The sequence below is a fragment of the Limulus polyphemus genome, unplaced genomic scaffold (genome assembly GCF_000517525.1).
Source record: "Limulus polyphemus unplaced genomic scaffold, Limulus_polyphemus-2.1.2 Scaffold2179, whole genome shotgun sequence".
Lineage (NCBI taxonomy): Eukaryota > Metazoa > Arthropoda > Merostomata > Xiphosura > Limulidae > Limulus > Limulus polyphemus.
In genome coordinates this window covers 144,270-155,239 of record NW_013667789.1, presented here as the reverse complement: position 1 = coordinate 155,239, position 10,970 = coordinate 144,270, and the positions used below count along the sequence as shown (strand labels likewise).

General features: G+C 32.8%; 1 protein-coding gene across 1 annotated transcript in view; it reads left to right on the top strand.

The window, feature by feature from the left end:
- LOC106466177 (sodium- and chloride-dependent glycine transporter 1-like) overlaps positions 1–10,970 on the top strand; it is a 50,583-nt gene that overhangs the window by 34,832 nt on the left and 4,781 nt on the right. The window contains exons 8-11 of the mRNA XM_013926420.2: positions 2,219–2,322; positions 7,079–7,316; positions 7,904–8,032; positions 8,194–8,293. Of these exons, the coding sequence (XP_013781874.1) occupies positions 2,219–2,322; positions 7,079–7,316; positions 7,904–8,032; positions 8,194–8,293 (571 nt within the window). The remainder of the gene's footprint in view (positions 1–2,218; positions 2,323–7,078; positions 7,317–7,903; positions 8,033–8,193; positions 8,294–10,970) is intronic.

Below are 10,970 nucleotides of genomic sequence, written 5' to 3'. Positions count from 1 at the left end.
ATTTTCAAAAAAATTCATATTTTTTAACGAAAAGCCAAGGCTATAGCCCATGTTTTTTCGTAAATTGTGAAAATAATTGATTTTCGTTATATTTCAATACAAAGATGCCCTTGATGTAAGAGTTTCAAAATGGATATCCTTTCATCAAAACTTCTAATACATGATACTCCAGAGCTAACATTACAGGGTTAATCAAACCCACGAATCTCATTACGTGGCTCATCATGCTGAACTTCTAATACATGATATTCTAGAGATGACATAGCAGTGTTACTCAAACCTACGAATCTCATTACGTGGCTCATCATACTGAACTTCTAATACATGATATTCCAGAGCTGACATAACAGGGTTAATCAAACCTACGAATCTCATTACATGGCTCATCATACTGAACTTCTAATACATGATATTCTAGAGCTGACTTAACAATGTTCATCGAACCCACGAACCTCATTACATAGCTCATCATACTGAACTTCTTATACATGATATATTCTACATCTTAAACTTTATGAATCCTATATCTGTAAGTTGATATGTTCTACCTCTGAAGGTTGATACATTCTACACCTAACCCATAGCATCCTTCGTGTAAGAACATGGTAATCTATGTATTAAATATGTTATATCTCAAACATGAACTCTTAATAGTTGGAACATGAAATTCCACACATGGCAAATAACATTGAACATTTTATTCGCATTGTTTTTACGTTTAGCATTACACATTAAGTTCATAATATCTTACATCAGACATAATATATTCTAACTTTGATCTATAAATCAGTCTTTTACGTTAATCTAATGAATGATATTTAACATCTGTTGCATGCATAACATCGTACATCTACATCAAGCCATAACACTAATTCTAATAGATAATATTCTACATCTGAAGAAAATAATATTCATTTGATAATCAACATTGTATGTCCAGCACATCTTTTTCAACATCTTAAACATAATATTGGATATATTGTGCTTGACTCTATATACGATAAGTTATACATATAAATACATGTATATATATGATATTGTATTTGTGATGAACATTATTGTATATTTAGCTCTTGATATTCTACGTAAGACAAATGAAAGTTTATGTAAATACAAAATTGCATTTGTAAGACACAACATTATATATCTGATAATATGTTTAAATCATCCATGTGGTGTTCTTCCATAACATACTGATGATATTTTACCTCTGATAAGTGTCTAATATTAACTTTCGAACAGAACAACCTACTTACTTAGAGCGAAACTAAAAATAAACCTGATAATGTGTATAGCTAGTTTAAATATGGCTTTCTTACGTTCTTACTTAGAAAGATTAGAACGCATTATTATACAAGATAAATATTCTACGTTACCATGGATTATTTTATACGCAATTCGTATTAGTGTACATCTACCATATAGTAATTGCTGCTTGAAATATAAGACATTTAACATTTCACTCACAGCAGTATATATAGAGAACATGATATCCTACATTTTGTGCATAACATGTACATGGCACAAATGATAAGTGATTCATGATATTCTATACTTAACAAAAAGTTTTTATGACTTGAATATATTTTCCTAAATCTCAGATAGAAGGTGCCTTTTCTCCGAGTACTTGAGCTTATGTGTTTTATAAAAGTCGCCTAATATTATTCAAAGTTGTAAGCGCATAAAATTGTTTATTTAATCTCATCTAACTTGAGTTTGATAACTACTTTAATTATGATGAGTATTAGATTTCTCTGTTTAGAAATAAAAATATCATAAATATATTTTGTTGAGATTATAAATGGTAAATGTTTGAAGTTAACACTGTCTTAGGCTTTTATGCGATACAGTAATTGAGTATGGTGACTATTAAGGTCTTTGATTCTAGGTTTGCACAAGAATGGATTTTTGTTACATGATAATTTTTGGGCAGAGAGTTTGCAGAACTTAAATAGAAAACTAATAACGTTAAAATAATACTTTATCTCTAAACTAAAAATGTTACAGTAACATTTTATCTTCTAAACAAACAACGTTACAATATTCAAAGCACCTTGAATTCCATATGAATATAAGTTCTGCGTTTTAAGTTGATGAGAAAATTGTTTTAGGATTTTTTTTAAACAGCACGTGTAATGAAAGAAGATTGTAAGATGTTGTGTTGTTGGAAGATATTATAAAATAATAGTGTTAACACTTATTTCACTCTATCGTCTAGGTTTGGGGTGATGCTGCTGTTCAGATTTTCTTTGCCCTTAGTCCAGCATGGGGTGGTCTCATAACGTTGTCTTCATACAATCCCTTCTACAACAACTGTTATAAGTGAGTATTCTAATGGTTTAACAAACTAAACGTTGTGTAGTTTTCTCATAAAAAAACGGATACAGCATTAGCTTATCTTATTATGACGATAAAAGCGAAAAGAGATAATTACAATAACAAGGACTGTCGAAAACATCTAACCTTTTGGCTGAACAGCTAGTTTTATTCATTAGTTTAAAAATATTTCTTATGCTGATGCACTTTTTTTTTTTTTTACTCGTATCCAGCGATGCAACTGTATCCAGGGATATCTGCAGAATCAGAGCTAAATTCAACCATGCAGGCTTACATTTTCACCGCAGATGACTAACTACATCAAACAATTTAGTTTCTTACTTCTATGTAAACGATAACTTGCCTAAATCTGACAATGCAACTGTTTACTTACATCAAACAATTTAGTTTCGTACTTCTATATAAATAATTAGTTACCTAAATCTGACAATGCAACTGCTTACTTACATCAAACAATTTGTTTTTACCTCTATGTAAACAGTGAGCTACTCACCTAAATCTAACAACGGAACTACATACTTACTTTAACAATGTAAACAATTTAGTTTCTTACCTCTATGTAAACAATAAATTACCTAAATCTGACAATGCAACTGCTTACTTACATCAAACAATTTAGTTTCGTACTTCTATATAAATAATTAGTTACCTAAATCTGACAATGCAGCTGACTACCTACATCAAACAATTTAATTTCTTACTTCTGTACAAATAATTAGTTATCTAAATCTAACAATGAAACTACATACTTACTTTTAACAATGCAATTGCTTATTTACATCAAACAATTTAGTTTCGTACTTCTATATAAATAATTAGTTACCTAAATCTGACAATGCAGCTGACTACCTTCATCGAACAATTCTGTTTTTTATCTCTATCTAAACGAACAGTTATTCCCATAAATCTGACAATGTAGCTGACTACGTACATCGAACAATGCAGCTGGTTACCCACATTAAATCGTTTTTTTTTTCATTATTTCAATCAGGAAAATTCTATAATGAAAATGGTATACATTATTTTTTTTTTCAATACCACTCATAAACCACTATTTTGCTAAATGTTTGCTTGTGGAAAAATAAAAATCTTGCCTTACTGTTTAATTAACTTACCTTTCTTTTCTTGTTGCTGCATTGCAGGAAGTGTATCAACTGTACTCTCTAGCATGACCTTTCTTTGCTTATTGGTTTGTGAGATTCGATAATAAGTGGTTCGGCTGCTTGGGTCATATCATAGGCGAGCTCGTGCTGGAGCGAGGAGTACGTCTACCTTTTTTCTATGGTTACCTGTGATAAAGAATAAAGAGTCTTATTTGTAAGGCTAGCTTCGGCTGCTATGGATTAACTTGTAATATTTGTCAGTTGCTTTATGGACTTTGTAGAATGAAGAACTTTAATCTGTTTATATGAATTCCTGCATTAAACAATTAACGAATAATTCGAATCTACTAAATCACTATTATAAAACAACGTCAATCACACATCTTATGACTAGCAGCAATGGATCTGAAAATACAACTAGTCAAAATATTTTAATCATACTTTATTGCCAACTGTTGTGGTCTAGCATGGCTTGATGGTTAGGGGCGTTATTGCCAACTGTTGTGGTCTAGCATGGCTTGATAGTTAGGGGCGTTATTGCCAACTGTTGTGGTCTAGCATGGCTTGATAGTTAGGGGCGCTCGGTTTGCACTCCGTGCATCGCGGAATTAAAACCAGTCACTGAATATCTTCGCCTTGTAAGCCGTGGAGACGTTATGATGGTACGGTCAATCCCACTATTCGTTGAGAAAGAGTGACCCAAGAATTGGTGGGGCTAGTAATGACCAATTTCTTTCCTTCTAGCCTATCACTTTAAAATTAGTAACGGTTAGTGCAAATAGTTCTCGTGTATGTTAACGCGAAGCCTAGCTGACACAGTTGTTCGTTGCAGTTGGTCTCAAGGTAGCCTAACTGACACAGTTGTTCGTTGCAGTTGGTCTCTAGGTAGCCTAACTGACACATCTGTCTGTTTCAGTTGGTCTCAAGGTAGCCGAACTGACTCAGCTGTCTGTTGCAGTTGGTCTCAAGGTAGTCTAACTGACACATCTGTCTGTTTCAGTTGGTCTCAAGGTAGTCTAACTGACACATCTGTCTGTTGCAGTTGGTCTCAAGGTAAGAAGGTATCAGTCATAGTTGTGTTTTGTAAGCAATCTTTTATTTTATAACAAATTAATCAGATTTTTAATTCCTCAAAAAACTGTAAATTAAATCTTACATAAAGAAAGATAAAATTGTGTGTGCATTATTCTTTACAATAAATAATCTTCCAGTATCGTGAGAGTACCAACAGTAGCTGTCTAAATAGTTTGAACTCTTATGATATAATGGTACACTGTTTCAAACTAGCGTCATCTAGTGTTAGAAACAAGAGGGAATCCTCAATAGCAGCGGCATTTGAACTTCTTTTAGGCAGGATTAGAGTAAATTAATCTCTGACACATTTTTCTTTTTCCCTTTTTATTAGCTATATTTTTGTGCGCCAGCAATACAAAGCATGGGGCGTGCATATACCCGATTCGATTTTATTACACATCAAAATATCTACCAGCCTACCCTAAAATTGAAATTATTTTAGGCAGGATTAGAGTGAATTAATCTATGAGTCGAAAACTGTAATTATATCTCAAGTCGGTCAAGAGATGATGGAGCTATGAGCTAAAAGTTTGTACTTGGAAAACCAAATAAAAACCAAACAAACTCAGAGCCATTCTAAGAGCTGCTATGTCGTGGCTAATGATTAACGTGTATAATAATAGTCTAGAAATATGTTCTAAAACTAGACGTATATTGCAAATAACAATGTATTACTACCAGCACGAACTATCAGTTAGTAAAACCTGTCATTACAAACAATATTGTATTACCAACAGTGTGAATCAACAGTTAGTAAGTGCTATTATTGCAAAGGGATTGCCATGAATATTAGCTACCATTTAATAAGACCTATCATTACAAATAATATTACTATTAGTATGAACTATCAGTTAAGAAAACCTCCGGTTAAATTGTGTCTTTCTTCCTTTAGCCCATGGCAATAACATGTTTACTACTGCTTGCAATATAATCTGTTGTATGCTGTTTATAATACGTTAAACAGCAATAGGAATACAATTTTATTTAATAAATTATTTAATTTTTATTACAGATATTTATATAAGATTATCATTGATGGCTACTAAACCAAACTATATATTACAATATAATTATCGTTATAAAGGGGAAATAAATTATCAAATCAGCTTAGTGAAGGCATTTGTGGCTGGATATTTGCTTTAATTGGAAAGGACATAGACGCTGAGCAACTGCTTCTCAATTGGAAATTTGTAAAGGAGCACTGGAGAGAAGTAGCAAACAAACAACAACGATAATAACACAAACAACTTTAACTCTAACACAAGAATTGGAAACAAAAAGGTGAATAGTGCAAACGAAGACAGCCATGTTAGGCTAACTTCTCTGCGTGACAGCGACAACTTGCATCACAAGTTTAAAAACAAGCGAGTGTGATTTAAGCATTTGTAAAACTACTACAGTAAAGTGAAGACTATGTGGAAGGGAAATAGGCCAAACTATTAGAGTTGGCTCAAGCATAGAAATCATTTGACACTAAAAGCTGAGAGAGTGTGTTTCTTACAGATGAGTCATAATTTGAAATTTTTGGAAGTCGTAGAAGGCAATATGTGCGATGATGATCGTGTGAGAGATTAAAACCAGAATCCATACAGTCTTCAGTTAACTGTGGTATAGGTTGTGTTTCAAGTTCGATACAGTCGCTATGAGATTGGAGACTTGCCTAAAGTTAGGTATATCTCGACCAAAGAGACGAATCACTCAGTATTATAAAACCAATGTATTACCATCAAAAATCATAAATAATATTCAACGTTAAACTAGTATACAATTAAAAACATTTTATTTAGGCTTATCTATGGCCTTCAAAAAGTTGACGACTTTAGATGTTTCGACATTACAACGTCATCCTCTCAGGAGTTAAATATTATTTATGATTTTAACTTTATACACAAGTGCCAAAATGTTATAATTAAGTATTACCATCAGTTAGTGAAGCCCTATCATTGTTGAGTCTTGAGTCATTTTAACTATAAATACTGCATACATACAATGTAATGTATTGAATAAAAAGAAGCAAGTTTTAATACATAAGTTGTAGCTATACATGCTACGAAAAAGTGTTCCGGCCATGGCCTGACTGACCTTACCATTTCCTATGGCCTTGATAATCTTTGGTAATGTCAAGCTTGTGTGAAAATACTGTTAAAGAAATAAAAGAAAAATATGCTTCAAATTACGAATTTTTTCCCCCTAATCATTGAACGTTTATGAGAATATGTGCAAAAGCAGAAGAAGATTAAAACAATCAAGAAGACTCCGTATGCATTGGAATGTTCTGGAATAATGATGAGCAATCAGTTATTGACCAATTGATCAAATAAGTTCCAAAACAAGTTAACGCAGTTATTAAATCAAGAGGAGAGAGACATAACATAATTTCTGTTACACGAATCCCAACGCCTTTGTTGTTCTTATGTAATTATCTAAATTGTTCATTTCGGTATCCTAAGTAACTAAAGATACTTAATAAACTCAAAGTAGTGCTGTGTATTTTAACAAAATCTTCTGAACTAGACACTCTTGGACTCTTTATTTTGTGTTTTTACTGCTTATATTTGTTTCAGAGATGCTCTCATTGTATCCATCAGTAACATACTGACTAGTATATTTGCGGGGTTTGTTATATTTTCCGTAATTGGCTATCTGGCTCATGAGCTGAACATGGATGTGGAGCACGTGGTAGATCAGGGAGCTGGTTTAGCGTTCATCGTGTATCCCGAGGTCGTCGCTAGATTACCAATCGCTCCTTTATGGGCTTTCCTGTTTTTTATCATGCTCTTAACCCTAGGGCTGGACAGTCAGGTAAGCATGCAATATTTATGTATTTAGTAAACCATTTTTGAAGTAGAATGGGTTTAAAATCGTAGAAAAGAGAATGTGATAATTGAGTTCGTTTCTGGACAACATAACATGTGTGTACTATCCCCACGAATAGCTTCAAATTTGAACCTAAGAAAGTGTAAAAATGTGTATCTAAATAACCACAATCTCAGCACATTCTACAATATTATAGTAAATTATTTTAATTTTGTTTTGATTACATCCCGATAATCTATTAAAATGCCGAGTTTCTACAAATAAAATTGACTTACATCTTAAGTAATTATAATACAATATATAGTATTATAGAATATGAAATATCTTAAACCAGTAAAACGGAGAAAAAGAAATAAAGAAACGAACAATACTTAATTGTAAATTCTATTTTTTTTTCGTAAAATTTCAAAAATGCTAATCTTTGCAACCCTTTGGAAATACTTTGTTTAGAATATTTTATTTATATTTAAATATGGAAATTTCATAGTTTATAAGCGTTGACGGTGGGTTGCTTCGTGTTGCTCGGTAAAAGATTGCCTGATTAACAAGTGATGTATTGGTTTCATTTCCAGTTTACCTTGCTGGAGTGTGTTACAACAGGTATTTTGGACTGCTTCCCTGTCCTTAGAGGAAAGAAAACAATAGTGGTTCTGATAGTTTCAATATTTGGCTTCTTTGGAGGAATTATATTTACAACAAGAGTAAGTATTTTGTTTCAAATGTTATTGGTGTTCCTAACGATCATGGGATTTCGTGCTAAATGTTTCAAATGTTATCTCTTTCTCTCTGATATTTAACTTATTTGGTTGTTTTATATAGTTTAGAAATGACGAAACTTATACTTTTTCTGCACGTGTTTCAGAGTGGTGTGTACTGGCTGGAACTATTTGACAAGTATGCCGCGAATTTCTCTGTTCTGCTCATCGCTATATTTGAGTGTCTTCTGATATCCTGGAATTATGGTAAGGCGTTTTCACCATTGATATCCCAGTGTGTAAGCTCATAATTATATTATGTTAATTTAAGATTATGGTAAAATAAACGATCCACAGATTCATCATGTCATATTTCACCACTCCAATATCATTCAATCCTTCTGTAATGGGAAGAAAAAACTTTATGAGAGAGTAACATTAAATGATTCTAATTTATGTTTCAGTTTAATTATTTCTATTTTGGATAAGCTTCGAATCTTTATCAAGATCTGAAAAGCTTTAAGCCTGTCTGAGATAAGATTGGAACATTGACCACATTTTCGAAAATGTCTGCTTGAGGATTCAAACCTATATTTGTATTCTAGTGCTGCTTAGTGCTGTTTATATATTCTTTGTGGCTTTAATATTCTTTACATTTCTTGGACTCACACTTAGGTTAACATTTTAATATCCTTTAAACTTTGTACGTGAGAATTAAACCTATGTCTTTACTCAAAATTTTTAAGACTCGTAAAATATGTACATATATTTTAAGGGCCATTGATCAGCATAGAACGTCCCATCCACTAAACAAAACTTTAAGATAAAAATAATGTCAACCTTTATCATTCAATTATTTATCAAGTCTTCCCTTCTCATAAATTTATTTGAATTTACTGCCTCCCCTACATCTGAAGGCAACCCATTCCAAAGGCCAACCACCTATTAGTAAAATAAAACTGTCTATAGCTGAAGATGTGTACTACCTGCCAAAATTCATATTTGTGTCCCTATTCCTACCATTCTTACCATTAATTAAGAAAAAAATGATGCAACAACACTATCAATTCCATTAACAATCTTAAAGACCTCAATCAGATCACCTATATTTCTTTTTTTTTTAAAGAAAACAAGTTCATATATTTCAACCTGTCCTCGTATGACTATTTTTCCACCCCTAGGTATCATCGATATCAGCCCTCCCCTGAGCCCTTTCCAATAATTCAATGTATTCCCCCAAACTGAACACAATATTCCAAATGTGGCCTAGTCAGTGACTTATACAGTAGCATTATAACATCTACACACTTGTATTTAATATTTCTGGAGATACAACCTAAAATCCTATTTGCTCGCACACTACTTGGATGACTTAATAGATTGATTAAGTAGAACACCACAGTTCTTTTCTTCACTGTTAAGGTTATTCCCTCAAAATTATACTTACAATATCCCATATGCATTACCACTGTCAAAAAAACGCAAACTAAAGTGGTATGGTTATATCTCACGGTCATCTGGTTTGGCAAAGACCATCTTGCAAGGCACAGTGAGGGGGAAAAGAAGAAAAAAGAGGTGGGAAAACAACATCAAAGAGTGGACAGGTCTGGAGTTCGTCAACTCCCAGAGAGCGGTGGAAAACCGGGAAAGATGGGGAGAGCTGGTTGCAAAGTCGTCAGTGGTGCTCCAAGGGACAAAGTGAAGTGAAGTGATATGCATTTAGTGTAATTAAAAGCCATCTGTCATTTATTCGCTCAACTCACCAAATAATCCAAATTATTTTGTAAAAGAAAGTAGCATCCTTCTCACAGACAGCAACACACAAAACCTTAATATCATCAGCAAACTTAAATAGTTTATTGACCATTTCATCATGTATGCCATTTATGTAGATCAAAAATATCAAGAGTCATAACACTGAATCCTTCTCACAACTGTACTGATACTGATAAGCCTATAACTATTGGGACAATTTTTTGTTATCTCCCTTGAAAAGAGGAGTAACATTAGCTAACTTCCAATCCTCTGGCACCTGGCCTCTATTCAAGGACTTACAAAAATAGAAACAAGTGACTCATATATACAATCCTTAACCTCCATTAAAACCATTGGATAAATATTATGGGATCCAGGAACCTCATAATTCTTTAAACTTCCCATTTTTTTCTTAACAAGCTCAGATTAATGTGATCATCTTGTTCGATCCTGTTACCATCTATCAACTGTTCAAGATGTAGTATATTACTTAAATCTTCATTAGTAAAAACTGATGAAAAAATAGAATTAAATAACCCAGACATCCCACAATGATCAGTTATTAGCCTTCCTGTATCATCCTTTACTATTAATTTTTACATTTTCAGCCAACCTCTTTTCATATACCTGTTTGTTTCTTAATTTCCTGCTTGCCCATTTTTCTTGATCTTTAATAATCCTCTAAATCCCATATTATTGCAGTGAATTTAAACTTTTTATATTTATAATGCTTTTTAAAATCTTACCCTTTATACCCTTTGTGGACGAACCTGGTTTGTTACTTGTAATCACAATTGTTTATAAGAAACGTGCGAATCTTGGACATTTGATTAATATCTCCAATTAATTTACTTGCTTAATTCACAACAAACAATTCTTGTTGCATTCCTTCAAAATTTGCTTTTTTGAATGTCGGAGTCAAAATATCTTTATACGCAGTAAAACATCGAACCTAATTGATCAATGATCAATTGCACCTAGATGTTCCCCAATCTCCACCCTATCATCTATTTCTACGAACCTAATTGATCAATGATCAGTTGCACCTAGATGTTCCCCAATCTCCACCCTATCATCTATTTCTACGAACCTAATTGATCAATGATCAGTTGCACCTAGATGTTCCCCAATCTCCACCCTATCATCTATTTCTACGACCTAATTGATCAATGATCAGTTGCACCTAGAT